The following is a 21,845-nucleotide window of genomic DNA, read 5'->3' on the forward strand; positions in this document are numbered from 1 at the left end:
CATTATTCAATCTACAATTTCAAAAAACACATCACACCTCACCTGTATTTCTTTCAGAACCTTTGATTTTCTTAAACTTGCTGATGTTTTGTGTGACTCTTTTTGGTAATAACGCGATTGTTGTGCGCTTGTTGATTTGATGACTCCCCGCTCAGTAAGTACAGAATAACTATTCATTCCAGTCGATTGAAGTTTTCTTATTTAGGTATAATTATTAGAAGAACATTTCTTTTACCGACATCTTCGGGATTACACATGTTACGACAATCTGGATTAAGTAATCTGTGTTTGACTGCAAGGGGTGAAATGTAAATTCCACATCAACCAGTTCCGAGTGCGTGATTGGATTGGGGAAATTTTTAATTTGGAATTCAAACAGATACGTGCTGCGTAGCCTCTCCTAGGCTTTGTCTTGTGAACGACGGAATTATTATATTTTCGTCGGGAAAAACTGAAATTCTAGACAACGTCTCGGAGAGCGCTTCGCAGAGAGTATTGACTGTCAACATTCCAGAAGATTGACTAATCGCGCGCTTCAATAATTCATTGTCGACCGGTTGTATTCAACATGTTGTCCCTTTAGAAATTAGTTTTGCTTATTATTTCGAAACAAATAGTGATGTATTCATTCCTGTATGTATCGGCTAGTTGATGTTATGCGAAGTGTTTTTTTTTTCATAAATTAAAGTAGATTTGTTTCTTTTTAAAATGTAAAAGTATTATGCAGAGCTTATTTATTTTGCTTTCAAAATTTAGGCAGGTATTACAAAATGGAATAATTTTTTCTGTGTGAGTTTTAGATCATTATTTGTGGGCATTCGTCCAGTTGGGAACAATATACGAGATCGTGAAATGTTTAATAGTTTCCCAAGTTTCATTAAAATATATTTTTTTATAGTTGTGATTATTGATATAGTATTTTGAATAATAATCCGATAAAATTTATTTAAAATAAATCTAATCTAAAATTCTTAAAACCGTAGAAGTCAAAAGTATGAAAAGAGCTGTGTTAATTCCGGTTAATTTTTAAAGAAACTTAACATAGGCTACACTTCCTAAACAAAATTATTTTCTATTTTAATAACAATCAAGTTAATAATGATATCTTTGTTGAACACAGAAAAGTTCTTGACGCTGGTAGGACCGTAGTTAGCTATAGCGTTTCGTAATAACATTCAAGTTGTCACAAAACATCAACAAAAAGTTTGAATTCTTAATTTACGTGAACGCTAGCGTGAACGCGTTACAAAAAAAATGGGCGGAGCTACACTCCACATTACATTCACCAATGTTTTTTTTCAGCTGATAGTTGCAACAGAGCTACATAGAATCCCGGTGTAGCCACTGCTTGTTGACGCCCCTTCTCGAGTGTTCCCCTTAATATTGCGTAACGACAGAGTGGGACAAAAGGGAAAAAATACCGATATTTATTGGTATGACAGTCGTGGGTGGAATAATTGACAGTTAAAATCATTCATATAATCATAGCTCATTTTTTGTAATGCTTGAAATATTTTGTTGAGTCTTGTTTCCGTAACTTGCGATTTTATGAAAAGTACCTTATTTGCATTGCGTTGCCTTTGTTGCCCATGGGAAATCCCCTCGAAAGAAATGAAATTTAAAGTTGGCAAACGGAATGAAAACAGATATTTTAAAACGTGAGCTTTGATTATACGAATGCTGATAACTGTCTAGGGTTTGTGGAAAGTGAATTTGCCCATGTAAATCGGCAAGAAAAATAAAGAAATGTTTAACGATAGTATTGCATGCCCTCGTTATTTATTTTCTGATTTTTATGACGGGGAGAGACTCTTAAATCAACTCCGATTTGGGAGTTGACTACCGGAGTCTACCGCTATGGGGGTAATTCTTTTAGTTAACACCCCTCAGGAAAACTATGCTTACAGGAAACGCGTTTTTCAATGAGAGCTAACAAAAGTAGGCATGATTTTTAAAATATAAAAGTCACCTTTTCCACCCGACCCCCTTCAACTTCGCTCCTATCTACCTGTCACCCTCCGCTAGTGGTCGGCAGAGGCGCTGCTTTTCATGGACGGAAACCGCTTTTGCCGACAATTTTGCGGGCAGCGGTCGACAGAGGCGCTACCTTATAGTCGCGTCTATTGGAATCAAATTGCAATCAAGATTTCGAGTGAGGAATGAGAGTATACAGCTCTCAAAATTTAAAATTACAACCTGTTACAAACCGTTAGCTCTAAAGCCTAGCGATAAATTATTTAATAATCAAAAATTTCAAAAAGGCATTAAATCTCTTGCATGACATATGGCAGAACTTCCCGTCGATTAATAAATTACAATAACAAGACAACTTCAACTTTACCCAATAAATGGGTGAATTTTTTTATTCGTTTAACAACTGGCAATTACTTGATCGAGAATTTTCGTCGTGTTCAATTCCTTGACGGCCTATCGAAATAAAACTAAAACGCTACACTGGTTCGTCTACTGAAATTAGACTAAGCGTCAAAACTAAGTTTGGTGCTGACTGACAAGGAAGGTAATGAACGAAGGTATTGAACAGGTTGCCGCCCAACTATAAGTGCAGTTCGCGCAAATCATTCCATGAGTTTGGCCAGAGCCATAGACTCCTGGTCCTAGGAGTCTATTGCTCTGGTTTGGCACATAGTGTAACATTTTTGTCTCTCTGTACAGAAAATTAAAATTAAAAAAAAAAAAAATCTTCTATAAAAATTTTGATAGAGGAAATGATTGATGTAATTCAATTCTGGAATTGGGGCAGTCAGTTGAAGATATGGTGCCACGTCTCATTGGCATTGCGTCGCAAACCACCAAAAGACGCTTTGGAGCCTGGCTTATTATAGTCTTTAGACTTCAGAGGCTTAGACCGTAGACTCCTGGTAGACTCGCGTAGACTCACTAAGAAGGAACAATTTTTAGATTTTTTGCGTGTCTTCGTGTCGCTGCATGATTTAGCTTTAAATTTTAAAATATTGATAGAATGCGAGTTATTTTATTTCTAGCCCCCTTCACAGTTCACACGTCATTTGAGTCAGATGTCGGATAAATGCAAGAATTGCATGTTTATTATTTCAAAAACTAGATGGCAGTCAAAAGCTTTACTTGGAGGGAGGAAGGGTAGGCAAAAAGGCTTCACTTTTTAAATTCCTATCGTTTCGGCTTTGTAAAAATATAGCAGGCTTTGATTACAGACGACTGAAAGTGCAAGAACACGTGGAGTCGCGGACCGAACATCAAAAGTGGTCTCATCCAAACCACACAATTATCGAGTGTTAACAAACCTGTAATAAAGTAAACGTCATAAATTTCTTGCAATGGCGGCTTTAAAAAGAAGCTTGTTAAATGACGAAGGCCAGATTCAAGTGAGATTTGTAACGAAACAGGAGAAGTAAGTCTTTCTACCGAGTCCATTTGTTGCTCAAAATATTCATTCTTTTTTCTGATGACAGATATGCTCTCCCAGAAGCTCCATTTTCAATTCCTTCTGGAATAAAAGCAGACTCACTAAGTGTTTTAGTCAACAATTTGCTAAGAGGTAAATGATTTAAAATTTTCAAAATCATTGATACTAATAATTTTGTTTTTTAGAAACACACGAATCAGGATGGGATGAGGTAGATTTTGATTTTCTAGTATGCGGAGAATTTGTAAGGCTTCCACTTATTGAACATCTAAAACTGAAAGACATTAATACTGAAGTCACAGTTGAAGTAGAATACCTTGAAAGATTCCCTGCTCCAGAACCTGAAGATAGTTTAAATCATGATGACTGGGTATCTGCTTCCCACTGTTTTAAAGACTGGTATTACACTCATATCTTTATTTGTCTTAGAATGTGTATGTACAATGCTAGTTATTTCAGGATCCTTACAGGGTGTTATGATAATACCTTGCATATATGGAAGACTGATGGTACTCATAAGTCAACTATTCCAGGGCACTGTGGCCCCATCAAGGGAGTACGATGGATTGAAGTGACTGGCTCAACTGCTACTTTTGCAAGGTATTTTTAGTTTCTTTGAATTAGTGATAATCAGTTTTAAAAAAAAATTATTGCTTTTTTTAGTGTTTCTCATGATCAAACAGTTATGCTGTGGAAAATGAACCTTGAAACTTATGCAATTGAATGTGTGCATATTGGAAGAGGACATGAGCGCTCCATTGAATGTGTAGATGTTGATAAGAATTCATCCTTCCTTGCTACTGGTGGTTGGGACAATATGCTTAAAATTTGGTCTGCCAGTAAGTAACATATTCTAATTATGTATTTTTGTGTCTGTTTAAATTTAATGAATTCTACTTTTTTTAAGCATCTGATTCAAATTCAACAAATGAAATTGATGATGGTGAAAAGGAAAAAGGATGCTCTATTGGTTCTGGAAAATCACTCAGACGTGTAAGTGTTTTTGTATGAAGTGTCGCAACATTTTATACCTTCAGTCAAGCTAGAACAGACTAATTTCAATCATTATTTATTACAGACACCATTGATGACTTTGCCTGGCCACAAGGAAGCTATATCTTCTGTTGTTTGGACTGAAAACAATGAAATCTTTAGTTCTTCCTGGGATCACACCATCAAATTGTGGGATGCTGAATTGGGAGGATTAAAATCCGAAATTGTTGGAAACAAATCCTTCTTCTGCATTTCTCGTTCTCCATTAAACCAAACTCTTATCACTGCTTCAGCTGATCGTCATATACGTTTGTATGATGCCCGATCTCAAGGTACATCTTTTACACTTTATACCACTTGAATAGGCTCATTAATGATTTACAAATTTTTTTATTTTACAGAGGGGTCAATTGTGAAAGCCACATTCACTTCACACGTTGGGTGGGTATCAACGGTTTGTTGGTCTACGACACATGAAAGATTATTCGTATCCGGTGGCCATGATAACATTTTAAAGTTGTGGGATAGTAGGAGGCAAGTATTTGATAATTAATTGCGTGTTAATTCAATGAGAAATAATTTTTCTTTTCAGTCCCAAGGCTCCGTTATACGACATGACGGGACATGAAGGCAAGATCCTGTGCGCTGACTGGTCAAATCCTTCGATAATAATAAGTGGTGCAACGGATAATACGTTAAAGATCTTTAAATCTGAAGTATAAATTAAAATTGCCACCAAGTTGAGATAAACAAATTTTTGGAAACTGGAATGAATTAGTCTATTTTGGCCGTTAGTTAACTTTAAAACGAAGTATAGACATGGTGTATAGAGTAGTCAGTAGTCCAGTGACGCGTACCGCCGACAAGGCAACGTCGTACTAGCTATAATATAGCCTCGAGTAATATTTTTTTCTTCTGTATTTTTCGAATGGACTAAGTCTAGTTTTAATCCTATACATTTTTTCCTACCCATTTTTTTAAGTGATACAAAATTAATTGGATTGCATATTAACCAGTCACAGCGCTTGATACATTCTGCTTCAGCTGGATAGGTGTGCACTTCCAAGTTTCAACGACGCAATCTACTAGCTGCAAGGGGGCAAGCTTAACAACGCGGTCTGGAGAATTGTGTAGTCATAGTTTTAGGTATTAGTTTTACCAGCAGAATTCGTATTCTCAGAGTCATGAGTCGTATGTTCGAGATTTCCAGCAAAAGGTATCAGCTAACCAAGTATTTTATCGATGAGTTCAACAGGAGCTTAAAAGCGGGAACATGGTGTTCAAGCTGACAAGTATCCAAGTATAGGGAGTAAGGGTGACGGAAGAAATAAAAAAGAAATGAACGAGTAAGACACATCCAGCTGCATGAATTCCACGAGTTTCACAATATTCCAACTGAAAATCAGGATTTAGATACGCTTCAAGGTAATAATGATTGTCATGTTAAGTATTGCCGTTTATTTTACCAATCATCGTGTTCAGATACAAATTGGAATGCCTTATTTAGTGCAGTTCCGTTGAGACCAGCACTCGCCGATTGCAAAATTGCCGAACAAATGCCAAATTATATTCTGATATAACTAAAACAGAAGTAAATCTGAAATTCAACTTCGGATTTCTTTCTCCCGTTTCACCGAGAAGATCCAAAAACACTTGGGGATGCTCGATGCGCTGGAAACCTATACCACAGCTACGAACTAAATAGTGTCCGGAATTACCGGAAGAGAGACTGCTGGATTGTGTGCGGCAGTTCAAGGAGCAACGGTCAGAGGCTAACCCTCTTTATGCCGCTGATTGGAAATCTTTTTGGAAAAGACATTGATCTCAAGGTACTCAATCGAAAGAATCTTTGTAAAATGACTTCATGCCAGATTGGATTAAGTACTGGAGAAATCGGATGAACGAACTTGACCTAGAAGAGGAAATCAAAACTCAGGAAACCACGCGGTTTAAACGCAACAAACACGAAAGCAATTCATATAACACGTTCACATACATTACTTTCCGTTCAGTTGGACTTTTAATCACCACTTTAAAAACCACTTTTTACGAAACCGACGAACTTAAAAATTATCACAATATAATTTGCAAATTAATAACTGGGAGCCGTGACTGAAACAATAACGAAGCACTAGAGGTACCACCAGTTGCCTTAACTTATCGGTTATCCATATCGATGAAACCTTTAGAATTATTTTTTTATATTATTGAGGCCTATAAAAACATAATGATTTAAGAAATAAGATAACTAGATAACAATACTAGTGACTAGTACTGTAACCTAACATATGTAATCTAACCTATGTAACCTAACACCAGAATAGTAAAATTTATCATAGTTTTGAAATTAAAATATGCACTATCCCAATTCAAGTATTTAATATTTATTAACTTCAACCTTAATCCTAGTAAAACCTCAAACTTTTCCTACGGTATTCCAACGTTCCACCAACTAGGTTGGGCTTACTGATCGCTGATTCTCCCTACAAAATCATTCTTAAAAATAAACGCTTCTTGCCTATTAAAGCTTCTGTTACGCTACATGTTGTTGAATCAGTATTCCAGTTTTAAAGTATGCACTCAACATAAGTGAAATGCGTATCTTAGGATGTAGAAAAAAGACCAAACTAAAATGAAAAACTTAGTAAAAATGTATTGAAGACTGAGAACCCGATTGAGGGTATGCAGTTGGTGATAGGAGCCGGAGTTTACATTCTAATTAAGATACACGTAGAAAATTGGATGTGAATGAATCTCGAAGAATCACCATCAGTGTAAAATTAGCGAAAAAATGAAATAAAACCCTAATTGGTATTTTCAAACTTTTTCTCCTTTACTGCTATCGGCGCAAACCGGAACAGGGGAGCTTAATTCATGCGATGTAGATTTATCTTCTTCGGGTTCTGAAAATACATATAATTGGTAAGAAATCTGAGATAACCACGATTACGTGAACACTAACCTTTTATTTCATTCGCCATGGACAAAGCACTACCTTCACTAGAAGATTCACCACTAGACTTCAGTGTTGTCTCATTTTTCTTGTCCGAATCCTTTACCGTCTCTTTTGAAGTACCTTCCTTATTCTCGCCATTCACTTCTTTGTCCTCCTTTTCTTCCTTTTTGACCTCTGCAGCACCCTCAGCTGTTTCGGTTCTTGGTCTTTTGCGATTTGCTCCTTTAAATGATCTATATAGTAGAGAATAATGATTGAAAAAATGAAAAATTGCACGATTTATTAATGAATTCAGACCTTTGATCTCGGCGGGAATCCCCTTCATCTTCGGAATCACTGTATTCATTGTCTGGTGCAATCCTTTTATCTGATGCTCGTATAGATATACGTTCATCGGGATTAGATTTATCTTCTTCGTCGGAATCTTCGTTAATGGCATCCTCGGGAATTGCTGTCAGAATAATTTTGGATCAGTTAAACGCAATGCAATGAAATCATAAATACAATTGAAGAATTAAATTTAATGCAAGTACCTTGCATTTGGACTCCAGGAGCATGAGGTAACATGCGGAGGTTTTCGAAAAGACGAGTTCTAAGAAAAACATGTCACTCAACATATAATTCTTTGAATAAAACACTAAAAACTTACTTGATTTTATCTAAATATTCCGGAGTATTTTGATTTGCCATGTTAGACGGACTAATGTGCAATTTAAAATCGGGACCAAAATATTCAAAATAATCGTTGTAAGGGAGTTCATTTGCAATGTCATTTCCCAGTGCCACTGCGGTCTCGTAAGTCCAACAACGGGCAACATTTCGAATAGTGTAACCACCACCTCCAAGCAGCAGTAAAGGCAGATTATGTTTCTTAACAAAATCAACACATTTTGCGTGACCTAAAGACAACTTGATAATAACATGTATACTAAAAACAATAGTTCCGAACACATACCTTTCAAAGTAAGATTAAAGCATCCCAAACGATCACCAGACAAACTATCGGCACCGCATTGGAGAACCACTGCACTCGGCTGATAAGTTTCCATCACTTTTGACATGATAGGTACGAAGATTTGCTCATAGCTTTCATCATCTATTCCATCTCTCAGGGGGAAATTTACGGCATAATATTTTCCTTTGCCTGCACCAATGTCCTACAACAAAAGGATAAATAACAGTTTCTTATTCAAAATTTAGTTCAAAACTTCTTACTCTGAGATCTCCAGTTCCAGGAAAATATTCTCCATATTTGTGAAATGAAACAGTCATTACACGATCAGTAGTGTAAAAGGCTTCTTCCACTCCATCACCATGATGAATATCAATGTCAATATACAAAACACGTTGGTGGTATTTCAGAAGCTCTAAAATTGCCAACACTATGTCATTTACCTAAAATATGGAAAGAGATGAACATTAGTTAGTAAGTTATATCCAAAAACTGTTATTAAGTTATTCATTTACATAGCAGAATCCTGATGCCTCAGACTTTTTGGCATGATGTAATCCCCCAGCCCAGTTCACAGCTATCTCAGTTGCTTGCTTGTTGAGCTTCACAGCTCCAGCTACAGAACCTCCAGCAGATAATTGACAAAATTCGTAGAGCCCATCAAAAACAGGACAGTCTTCACCCACATTAACTAAAAAACAAACAAATAAATTAATTCACAATTTCAAATTGATCAAATTGTAAACACATCTTACATCTCTGCATCTGTTTATTGTATTCTGTCATATTGTCAGGTCTGATGCTTCGAAGAAATCGAATGTAATCATCACTGTGGAACTTGGTCATTTCTTCAGCTGTGGCTTTGTGTGGTCGCTAACAAAAAATAAATTCAATTAAACTGTGGCAATTATTATCTAGCTTCTTGAATTTTTACATAGATTTCCATTTTACGGTATAGCCCATAATTCAAGAGCAAGTTGTGGGTCATGCGTATGCGATGAGGTTTCATGGGATGTCCCTTCAATTTCAAAAATTTATTATTAATTACAGTTTCATTAACATAAATGTGTTCAATATTATTACCTGTCCATAATAAAAATTCCCGATGTCACCTAGGTTAATAAAAAAAGGAATTACAAATTTAAGAGTTAAAATGAAAAGTCACCATAAAAATGCCAACCCACCCACCAAGTAGGACGTCAATTATACCCCCGACAACCTCATCGACAAATTTGACATGAAAATCTTAATAAAATTTTGAAGCAATTCAAAAATAAAACCCAATTTAAATGATAATATAGCCACATATCTTTCTTTTTTAATACTATGTGCTCTTCAGTCTTCAAACATCTATAATTCTTTGTGATACTACTGTGCATAAATGACGTCCCACTTGCCAAATATTGTTACTTCCACATAAATTTTGTACATCAAAATGTCACAATAGATAGGTATATAAATTTAGCAAAAATCAAGTATCTATGGGAATTTATAAAATAAATAGAATATGACCACTGAAATAATTAATTTTAAAAAGGACGCCGGCAGTCAAACACGCGACATGAAACGTTAATTATACATGATACAATTATTTTTCTAACTTACTGTCATAATAGTAGCAAACTCGCTTTCTGCTGTGACTTGGTTGAGTAGTCATTTTCGAAATTGAAAATCACAATTCTTTATTAAAATTATTTTTACTTTTCGACAGTTACACTGAAAAGAAAAGACACCAGCATCAATTGCTTTCGCTGCGTCGAATGCGAATGCTTCCATTTACAGTGTTGCCAAATCTACAAACTAACTACGATAGCCCAAAGCCTCAAACGCGAATTTGAGGAAACATATTTGCCAGCTCTCAAAAAATCTCGAATCTCCTTCGATTCGAGTCGAGTCCTTACAAAACTATAAAAATGATGATAATAAGTGGAGGCAGAGTAATGGATAATTATCTATTGCCCTGGTGGAGGAGTCAAGGTAAAGTATCACGTCAAACTAATTGCAAGAAGCAATTTTTCCATGAATGTTGTTGATAGGATTGAATATGTAATAATCAGTTTTCAGAAGTCGGAACCCTTCTGGGAAACATAATGTTTAATAAATATATTGGAATTTGATTTTTTTGGAAAACCCACACGAAACAAGTGATTTTCAAAATGAAAAAATTACGCAGTTATATTTTTTAAATCTTATATTATCAATTTCCAAATACGAAGGTATTTGAAATAAACATATTCTAGTAAATAATAAATTTAGAAATTAGGGATTAGGTTAGGGACTAAGGAGTATGGAACTAGAAACCAGAGCCATTAAGCTGGAGATCTAACGATCTATCAACTCCGTTAGACGTTTTCAGAGATAAGGAGATGGGCTCGCCGGAAGGAGCAGCGCAGTCGAATTCGTCGTCCGAGAAGGGGCAGGGGGAAAAATGTCGAAATCTTCGTTTTGGTTTCTTTTCTAAATAAGATTTGAAAAAGCCACCAGTCTTAGGTTGCGCCAAGTGGACAAAAAATAAAAATAAAATTTTTTGGCTGATGTAGGCTATTACAGATGTTATTCTTTCCTGGTCGGTCTGAAAAGAGCTGAATCTCTTTCCAGTCATCGATGGACGGGAAGATATAAAAAAATCTAGAAGAAGAAGAGAAAGAGGCAGATGACAGTTTACTTTTAGTCGCTAGAGCCTAGATGCAACGCGCGCAGTTAAAATTGGTGAAATTCGACCGACCCACCATCTACTTTCGAAAAAGTAATCGAAGCCATCTATTGGCGAAATTGGAACTAATCCTCCCGTATGCCAAAAAACCTGTAGGGGAGACCGGACCCCTCTTGGACAGTCGCGGTTTTTCCCGCATATCTCCCGATCCCCTTAGGCAAAAGAATTTTTTTTTGGCTAAGGTCATTTTTTAGCCTTGCCTCCACCCCCTTGATTTTTTAAAAATGTGTAACTTTAAAATTTAAGAATTTACATTGATTTCCATTTTTCGGTGTTTTTTTACCGAGCCGGGGTGAAATTAGACAGGGGCCTGTACCAAGTTAGACGGGGTTCGAAAAGGTGGAAATTAATGTCTTTAAATTATTTTAAAAACCTTGTATGATAGTTCTTCCAATAATAAATAATTTAAAAACATTTGTTTAAAAATTTTTTTACTCAAACAAACTTGGAGCAAGATCAATAATTCGGGCGAAAAATTTTGCAATAATTTATCGTGTTTTTTCTTCCTCCTATAACTCCCGTTCTACTGTCGGGAAATTAATTAAACTACACAGGATCTAGCATCATCACATCTAGAACAATGTGAAATCTAGAATTTTAAAGCAATTTTTACTATATTTTAAGACACTGTCCAACTTGGAACAGTGTCCAACATGGGTCCGGTCTCCCCTACAGAATCCCTACGGGAAATTTGTCTGTTTGGCTGCGTCCTGGTAAGTGTTGCCCCCCTATACCCTAACCACGGGCCTGCTGAGACCAACCACGCACCTACTTCTGTCATGCTTCTGCTCCCCCAAAAAACCCGTCGCCCCAGCATCATACGGGCCTCATGGGACTACGCGTTTCTTTATTTTATTGTTGCATGAAAGACATTTGTATTGATTCAAAGGCAATCCGCTTTTGAATCAATTCCTACATTTCAGCGGTCATTTCAAGTCGTTTCCCCACCCCTTCGAATCCAAAACCGATCCAAGGGGAGGGTTCCCCTCTAGTCTTTGTTCGAAATCCCCTTGCGGTGGTTTTTCTCGACAAGGGGAAACGGATTTTGAAGGGGTCGGTTTGCCAGATGATGCCCAATTATTATGACTTATTTAATTTAAGTTATTGTAGAAAAAGGACAGATATTTGACTTAAGAAAAACAAGAAAATTAAAATCGTATCACTAAGAAGTGTTCTAGTAGAAGTTAACACACGCCCAAACAAAGAAAAAAATCTTTCCGTTACAGCGTAAGATGCAATGCTATCATTAAATTTCCAAAACAAGTTTTTATATTTTGGAAGTAATCAAGAAAAGATTGTATATTGGCTTAGCTTCAAGAAACCGAGTGAGCTCAACCTTCTTTTTGTTGGAAAATAGAATTCCCCTTGCTATTTTACATTAACCCAGAATAAATATCAGTAGGGTCATCAGGGGTTGTTGCCTTAGTAGAATCAGAGACGTCTAAATATGTTAGATGGATTTCAATCTTGCTGATGATTTGTTTCTTCAGTTTGGTATCTTTTTCGCTTGTCCCTAACCAAATCAATTTAAATTTTGGGTGTAGTGAGCCGACAACTGAAAATTCTCTTGCCTAAGAAAGATGTCAAATCTTTTTTTCAATCTTTCTAACAAGGCATCAACTAATGGGAGTGAAATACTAATAGGGGGATGGCTAGAGTTTTCATCTCGATTCTTGAGATTATTCAAACTATTCCCAATATCTACTATGGAAGGTAGTAGGTTTCCGGAAGTAACATCCTTCTCTCCCTGTAGAATGTCCAATCCAAATGCAATGGGCTGCATCACAGTAACATAATCATTAATGAATAAAGTAATCTGTAGCTGTCAGGCAGGGAACTTTCAAGTAGTCACAACTTTCAAGTCTTTTTTTTTCCATTTTTTGGCAATCTTATTTACGTGGCGAACAGCATCATACCATGCATTCCATCGTGTAGCATTGGGTATTATAAACAATACGCCTAAAGAAAAAATTAGATTCTCACAATTAAAATACAGCCTCGAGTCTCAATAAATCAATGTATTGTTGTACAAATCTATTCAGCCTCCAGTTCACACTCTCTATCATCACCTATATTTTTTGTATACCTAGTTGTGTTCATTTTTGTATACATATAAGCGCATTCAGTTAAGAGCTTGGCCGTATAAATCTCAGAATTGTCATGTGCGTGCCATAGTGTTTGAAGCTTACGTTTCAGTATTTTGTATGTTTTTCTTTCTCTCCTTATTCCTTTCTTACATTATGCATCAGCTTTATTTCATTTTTTTCAACCTGCAGTGCCGCACAGAATATAGAACTGCTGTAGTAGCAGTAGCATAAATGCTAATACATTTTATCACTTCTAGTCAAATCAGCAACTAGAGATTTAAAAAAGCTTCTTCTCGTTACTCACAATTCTATTCAAGTTTCACTAATTGTAGGAAAATCAAATCAATCAAATTGTAGCTAATTGAGTAAAATCATTACAGAATACGGTTCAAATCTGATTGGTTTGAAGGATCCAAGAAAACGGTGCCGAAACGGGAAGATTTAGATCCGAAACGGATACTATTGGAGTTAACAGGGGCCGAAACGGGCAAAATAAAAGTGCCGAAAAAAGTGCCGAAATGTCCGACATCCAAAAATTTTGGCATTATGAGAAATCTCTCGCTGTTCATTTACAGCAAACCAGAAGTCAGCGTGTAATTCCTATCTAAGAAAGAAAATAGACAAATTAATACGTTCTATTCTCTATACAAAAGTCACGAAAATTACTTTCTTCCGTCATATGCTTTACTTTATTTCCATATCGGGATACCGTACCATTACCTTGTTCCATCTCTTCTCCAATAGTTGCCCCAACACCTTCTCTGGCGTGACCAATATTCTGCATCTAACATGAATTGGTAAAATAATAAATTTTAAAAAGTAGAAATATTTACTTAGCAGTGCCAAACATGGCAAATCCTTGCCAACGGGGAAGAAATGATATCATTTTATCTGTCAAATGCTGTTACTTTTAAGTTTCCAATTTTCTTGGCCCAATTCCAGTATAAACAGAAAACATCGTAAAAAAATACGGTGTAACCTAATTTGTATAGTTCATTGTGCAAGAAATGAACATGACAGTAAGATTCACCGCAAAATATGTTTGCAGCCAGGAGCACAACCAAATGACGGCAAAAAGAAATGAGAAGACCAGTTTCTTTATCATTCTTCTTTTTCTTTGTTACTTCTTTGGCAGCATTAAAGAAACTACCATGGAGTTCTGTTAGTTCCCTATGCAACATAAGCTTATAGACCTCAGTGATTCAACAACAAGTGTCGTTTTATTTAAAAATTAGTAGCAATTATTATACCGGTCTATATTGAGCATCAATATTAGAAATATGATTGTCAACAATTCATTTTGGACAATCAATTTACCTCCCAAAAGAGTCTGCCCGTCTCTGTATTGATAGAAAATGTGGGTAAATTAATTTCACTTATCTCCTTAAACAGTAAAATTATATCCAGCACGTACCCATCGCTTGCCGAGGCCAATCGTGGAAGTATAAAATTTCCATCTAGGACTGACTGCTTTTTGTGAAAGACTGTTCAATTTTCTGTGGCTAGCGGATTTTCTGCAACATGTAATGGGTCCCCACAGCAATCACAAGCGCAGGCTGGACATTTCAATTCATCTTGTTTGCGGATTGAAAAATTCTCATCGTGTTTGTGAAATTGGTACTCCCGACTGGCTTTGTCGAAAAGTGTGATGTCTATTACATCTTTCGATAAACAAAATGAGGAAAAAACAGTCTTATAAAAATGCGAAGTAGGAAAACAAACAAAAACAATTATACTTTTAGATCGTTCATCGCCATTCTATTCAGAGTGACAATAAACATTTTGGTTGAAGCGCCACAATACTAGTTGTCTTAATGGTACCAAAATTCAAGTAATGACTCAACGTAGAGGTAGCTGGATCTCGAAGTAGCTCCTGGCCACCATCCAGACTGTACATATTGTTTTTCGGTTAATTCCACAGAGAATTTACATTGGATGTAAACTAACTTCGATGCATTCATATCAAAGCGACCTGAAACAATGTGACATTTAAATATTTAATCTGAATTGATGTTTACGACAGGAAACAGTTTTACCAGTAAGGGTAATCACGTAGTTTTCATTTGATCCTGCTTCTAGTGTCAATGTTCCTGATCGTGAACAACTTTCGCAAACAGAAGGGACAAAACAAGGCACAGGCATTCCTAAGACATATACAGTACCCACCAAACTATTAGGTACACCCCCCTATTTTCAGTGCATTCTTATGGCACTACGTGTCCTAGAAAAAATGCAATAACTCTTGAACCGTTTGGGCTAGATTTTTTTCCTTTTGACCCTGAGTAGATCTAATGATGATCTACATTTTTTCTGAACATGAAGTTGTCGTAGGATTAACCCCCACGGCGCTACGGTATCGTTCAGTTTATTAGGTACACCCGTTTTCCCCCCATATGCGCCGTGTTAAATACGGCGTTTTCAAAAATTTACAAAAAATACTAAAAGTCAAGCTAAAATCTTTTTCTTTGTGCCAAAAGATGCAGAATTCTTCACTCTATACGAATATAAAGAATGATTTACAATAAAACCAACTCAGAGAACCCTTCCCTATACCCTAAAGTTTTCCATTTCAAAATTTGTACTTTTTACTACACACTTGCACTGTCGCCCCCATCGGCATTAGAAATTTCGAAAAATTTTGAAGTGGAAAACTTTGAGGTATAGGGAAGGGTTCTCTTATATTATGCTATTCAGTCACTTTCCAATAAGCCATGTCATTAAGGGAACGGGGAAGTCTGGTAACGTTAGAAGGAGAATGGATTTGTGCAATTAGATTATCTATTTTAGCAATATGTGTTGGGTTGCCGATGGGTATTTGTTGTTTTTGGAATCAAACCAGAGACTACATAATTGGCAAAAAAAAACCTAGATTGACAGCTTGCATTGCATCGTCGACACTTCCTTCCACAACATCAAATTCATAATTTTTTGTAAATGATGACCAACGAAAAACGTAACCATCAGGGGCGTCTGTTTTGAAGTTGAAAGCTGCATGCCAATTCGCTCTTTTTTAAGTTTTTTTTTCATTGTTTGTTCAAACGGAGAAACTTGATCATGACCTTTCATTTTTTTGTATTTCGTTTTCCCCTTGTGTCACACCAAGAACACCCATGGGGGGGGGGGCAACCATGAGCACCCATTACATGCACAACATTTGGAACCATTGTGAGGAATATCAACTGACACCATCAGAAGATCAACAGTAGAGGCTATTTCTTGATCTCCATTCATCCATTTGAATCCTTGTCTTGCAATTATTTCCAGCTCAGTCATAATCTTTAGTAAAATGTAATTAAAACATCATAAAAAATCATGTCTCATTTCTCAAAATCATTATTTACCGTGATCAACACACTAGAAATAATACAGTGCGGTAACATCATTACCTTTTTATGAACAAATAAGGATTTTCGCTACCATACAAAACTGCACCAACAACTACATATTTTTGAGTAGTTTTCCTTGATTGAATGTGTAGTACAATATACCGTCTCATTTACATATTGAATATAGCATCACCACGTTTATCTCGATTAAAACGATGCAATAATAGTTGACTGCCTAGTTTATAATCCTTATATAGATTCTGAGTCGTGTGAGAGTGATTAACCATGTTTTTTACAAAAGAAACACGTGAGAACAATGTAAATATTCTCGATAATTATTTATACTTTGAGATAATGATGAGGTAGTTGATTGTCTATTGACAACAATAATGAAGTGTAAGTTTGGAAACATGGTGAGTGTTTCCGAGCTTCTAACACGGCGGCTTACGGCATAAAGTGTTCCCCTTTTTTCACGATCACTATTAAACAGGGTTTCGTTTCTTGAAGGTTTTAAATCTTCGAAAATGAGTGGAAGTTTCAAAAAATGAAAAAAAGGAGAAAATAACTTGCGAAAATCAACAGTAAAAACCTTTTCATTATTTGAAAGTTAAAAACCTTCAATTTTTAAATGTATAAAAACATTTTCGTTATTTGAAAGTTAAAAACCTTCAATATTGAAACGTTTAAGTATATTTGACAATAACAGCTACAAAACAATTACAAATAAACATGCTGTTTTGTTTAAGTAAAACTCCTTGTAAATTCTCAAACTATATGAAAACACGTTTCACTGTTCACATATCAATACAAACATTTATTTCTGAAACCATGTCAACCCTAAAAAAGGTATATTGATAGATGTAATACAAATACAAAGATAAACAGAAAATTAAATTCACATTTATTGATTACCAGCAGCTCGAATATCCACAGCTTTTTTAATTAGTTCAGTACATGGGTTTTAGTTACAACGTAGAAATAATAATTATTTTTTGGTCTGGTAAAGCCAGCCCATTTGTTTGTCCATTCGTCTTTTCTTGTGTGTTGTTGCATGAGTTGTTGTTTTCCCAACCTGCTATACGATTCTGGACTCGTGGGTGAATGCTCTCCAACTCTACTAGATTGGGTTGACATTTGGCCGGACCGTATTATGGCTGGGCCAGTTTGACGATTGGTGACGGTAAAGGCTTAAATTTTTCCCTGTCTCGTGTTTTTGTAGAGTGGCGGAAGGATGGGGCCTGTCCATTTTTGCAGCTCTCCTCGTTCGCGGGCCTCCTTTCGCTTTTGTTTTTTCTCTCACTAAAGTGGAGAGTGAGAGAGGAAAATATGAATAAGTGCTCAAAGTGAGAGAGAAAGTATGACTAAATGCTCAAGACGAGTTCAAGTTGGAATAACGAATTTTACTAGTTAAGTGAAATGATAGTTGAATTTGAGTGCATGTGTGTGTTTGTGAACCAAGCTCAGATTTTCTGACGCTTCAGTTTACGGGCAACAATAATTTACAAGTTCAATGAAAGTTCGAAGGACCATGTTCGGAATAGATAACGTGTAAAATAACAATACCAAATTCGAGGAGAATAATTCAAGATGATGACACAAGTTTGATGTTACGACCCGATTGTATTCTGTGACTGAGCTGTACAGAATATCAAACAGTGTATTATTACACTTATTATTTCAAATGATAAAAATGTTATTTTATAACAATAATAGTATTTTACAGCTGGCATTTATAGCCGACTCAAAATTAATCCTCTCTAACTGTCCGGATATAAACTGCGGAGTTTTCAATTATTTGTTTGTCTTGTGGTGTTCTCAAACAAGGAACTCTGTCGTTCTAATAAGTCGATAAGGACACGTGTTTCGTTGGAAAAACAAAACAATTGTTGACTCTTGACCGGGGATAGACTTGAAAGGTTCATAACCCTCTTAACATCTACTGTACTTTCACTCCGCTTTATGTTGAAAAAAATCTTAATTTTTTAAATTTAAGAATGTCAAAATCAAGTTCTTGCCTGGTCGTCACTCCGTTGTCCCAGTCCAACACTCAACGTGCAAACTTTCTACTCAATTCTCTTCTTTTTTTGGCAAGACATTCAAGTTTATTGAGATGCAGTATCAGAAACTGTTCTTCTAGTAATTGAAAGAAACTGGACGAAGCTCGTTTCGTCTTGCATAATCACAGCTACCAAACCAATCTTGCTGTTTCAAGGTAGTTTATCGTTGTTAAGGGTCGGCACTGATGCCGTAACCAGGCGGTAGATCAAGGTTTTCTTGGCTCTTCTTATTTTTTACCCCACTCCCATACAGTATCCATAAAAAAAACATTGGGTGAGCAATTGATGCTAAATATTGAATGAAGCGACGATAATACGAGGAAAGGTCAACAAATCCTCTCAAATATTTGGCTTATGTTATTTTAAATTCTACAGCGGCCCTCACTTTAATCGGGACTGGCTGAATTCCCTTCCAAGCGACATCTGAGTCCCCCCAAAACATTTTTAGATAATAAGGCTATGGTTTGCTTCTAATAATACATTCAAAAATAATTTTTTTGCTCCTGACGCTCGTCAGAATTTGTACACTAAGATATCATCTAAATTTACAAATCAAATTTTCCACTTTTAATTGGCCAACATTGTCCATTAGACGTGAAAATGTAGCAGATATGTTCTACAGACCAAATAGAAGACGTAAAAACTCATACTAACCTAACCTTACATAAAATGGAAACGTCGATATCTTTAATTTTTAACGAAAGGGTCTTTTTACAGCAGGAAAGCAAATAATTAAAACAAGAACAAGGAATGATTGTTATTGAAAAATATACTTGCTCCCGAATAAAACTTGCGGCTTTCAAACATCCACATCCTTTTGCCGTTTATCATAGCAACAACCTCATAAATACGGATATCAAATTTATCGTAGTTCGTAGACACACTTTTTACGGAAATTTCGCTATAAGAATCAGATAACGGAATTTTTGTAAAATTATGCTAAAAATAAAATATTTACGACAACGATAGGAATTCTGTGTGTTTCCTTATTGAACGATAAAAAATTTTTATGCAACTAGAAGAGTCGATATAATTTCGATACTTAAAAAAAATCTTTCCACCTACAGTTTCAATATTATTACATATTACCCTTTTTCCATCCAAATGTGAATAGAATAGTATAAACCTTTCTTCTTTGTTTAAATCAATCAAAGGATTAGTTGGATAAAGTCATCCCAGTTTTCATTTAGAAAAATATTGATATTATGAAACTTAGTATTACAATTTTGAATTTTTATAGTACATATATAGGGCATAGTGGGGCCGGTAGTCCTAGGAACTGTTTTTCAAGATTCATTTTTGAAATTTTTAAAATAAAAGTTTTCGGGACTTAAAAAAGTTTTAGACTTAAGTAATGTGTATCTTTATTCATAAAATCGTATGGACCGTTCGTGAAGTCTAAGAATGAATACTGAAAAAATTTTTGAGTATAGAAATCGTATCAATAAATTTTCTATTGGTGGGTAATATTGACTAATATAAAACCTGTCCGTCATAGCAAGAGTTAAAACCAAAATTTTTTAGTTTTTTTTATTATTTAAGAATGATTAGAAATTATACTAGAAAAACTAACAGAGGCATCATTGTTCCTAAAGCACACATTGTTGAAGCCATTCAATTAGTTATTGTAGAAAAAAAAGGTTTATCATGTCATATTAATTCCACTGCGTTCTCTCAACTGTTACAGGTTGAAAAGAGGCAAAGAGTTGAAAGAATCAACGATTCAATACTGTATTGCTGGTTGCAAAAGCAGAATAGTATGCATTTCAATTTTTATCAAAACATTACTGTATTGTTAATTTGGGTCATGTGGCACTGGTGAAGATATATGGTGGCCAGAACATTACTATATCTATTCTTACATTTTGTTGGCCGGCTGTTTCATGCCAGTTATTTTTTTTTATAAAACAAGAAAATCCTTGAGAAGAGCATCTGACATATGGACTCTCTATTGAAGAGGTAAGAAAGTCTACTTTTTCTTTCACTGAACACCAGGGACTAAACAGCAGAATTCAAAAGAAATCTAGAAAGATTGCTGGTAATGACTGGCTCCACCGTTTTGTGAGGACACAACCAGATCTTGCAATATGCAAACCACAGGTTATACCGTTAGCAGGGTAACTAGCTTAAATCAACATAATGTCTCAAAATCTTATGCTAATGTGGAGATTGCCCTGGCCAGAGGAATTTCAAGAGATCGATTCCAAAATGTAGATGAATCGGGCTTCACCACCGTTCAACGATCTCCTGGGGTTATTGCAGAAAAAGCAGGAAACAAGTTGCTGCTATTACATCTGCCAAACGTCAAAAACTGGTTACAGTGTCTTTGGAAGCATATTTTCAATAGAAAAATGCATTCTTCCATAATATTTCCCCCAAAAGTAAGCTATAGTCGGTTTGCAACCAGATAGATTTTCATTATTGGCTTACAAATATTCATTTTATTATATTAAGGTGCATTTCAAATCAAGCTTCGTTAGTGTGTGATTCACTGTCCCGTACTGTGCCAGTGTTGACGGCCAGCGTCTCAGTGATTTACATTGAAGTGTCGCATTTAACGAGTGTACTGAACTGATTGCCCGTGACAATTGGTACTGCTGTCTCTGCCAACAAATAGGGGTGGATGACAGATGTCGACTTCTTAAATTTTCTGTGACATTTCATCAAGCATGTCAGATTTTCAGAAAAAAACACAAAGTTTTGTTGTTCTTGGTCAACCATGTTTCACTTCTATCAATTGAGACTCTTGACTCCAAATATAATGGAATAACAATAATAACGTCTTCAACCCAGTACTCACAAAAATTGCCCATATGACGGCGTGTCTTTGACCCTTTCAAGACATGTTAAATTTCTTATGCAACCAAATTAATGGGGGATCATCCAGGCGAAAATGTGCAGATCTCGAATATTGCAGAAATTGATAGAGCTTCATTTTCCTTGGCTACAATCCCAGAACCAAATTTAAGTTAATATTAATTCAGGCATACGAAATCTCCATTCTTAATGGAAACGATGGCCATCAAAACGAAATAAACGTCATTTTGCCAGTAATGTTAGAAACTTCGTGGTGTTCAAGTTTGTCATCTTCTTTTCTCTGGTCCGTTCATTTGTCTTATTTCTATCTTTTTCTGGTCTGGGTAGAGGATCTATAATCACTGCAGACATGAAAATGAAAATATGATGAACGACCTACATCAGGCATCCCTTTAAATAGAATATCTACAATTAGCCAATACCGGTGGTTCATCCACTCATGCAATAACGACAACTCTGATGGACTCATTATACCCCAACAAAAAACTTGAGACCTTACATCAGACATGGAAAAACAATGACGTGAAAACAATGAGTGTGT

General features: G+C 35.8%; 2 protein-coding genes across 2 annotated transcripts; one reads left to right on the forward strand and one right to left on the reverse strand.

Annotated features, from left to right (window-relative positions):
- Positions 1–3,182: 3,182 nt before the first annotated feature.
- Positions 3,183–5,166, forward strand: LOC124321126 (ribosome biogenesis protein WDR12 homolog). Its single transcript, XM_046784031.1, has 9 exons — positions 3,183–3,388; positions 3,450–3,535; positions 3,589–3,802; positions 3,863–4,003; positions 4,067–4,242; positions 4,311–4,396; positions 4,482–4,728; positions 4,798–4,930; positions 4,989–5,166. Exons 1-9 carry the CDS (start codon positions 3,315–3,317, stop codon positions 5,116–5,118), a joined length of 1,287 nt encoding a protein of 428 aa, XP_046639987.1. The 5' UTR covers positions 3,183–3,314; the 3' UTR covers positions 5,119–5,166.
- A 1,863-nt stretch (positions 5,167–7,029) lies between these two features.
- Positions 7,030–10,088, reverse strand: LOC124321125 (histone deacetylase 1-like). The gene is made up of 12 exons (XM_046784030.1): positions 9,910–10,088; positions 9,388–9,416; positions 9,239–9,322; positions 9,060–9,177; positions 8,820–8,995; positions 8,568–8,747; positions 8,308–8,509; positions 8,002–8,251; positions 7,886–7,944; positions 7,650–7,803; positions 7,359–7,585; positions 7,030–7,299 (listed from the first exon to the last, which is right to left on the reverse strand). The coding sequence occupies exons 1-12, from the start codon at positions 9,959–9,961 to the stop codon at positions 7,214–7,216; spliced, it is 1,617 nt and encodes a 538-aa protein (XP_046639986.1). The 5' UTR covers positions 9,962–10,088; the 3' UTR covers positions 7,030–7,213.
- Positions 10,089–21,845: the final 11,757 nt, after the last annotated feature.

The sequence above is a fragment of the Daphnia pulicaria genome, chromosome 1 (genome assembly GCF_021234035.1).
Source record: "Daphnia pulicaria isolate SC F1-1A chromosome 1, SC_F0-13Bv2, whole genome shotgun sequence".
In the NCBI taxonomy this organism is placed as follows: Eukaryota; Metazoa; Arthropoda; class Branchiopoda; order Diplostraca; family Daphniidae; genus Daphnia; species Daphnia pulicaria.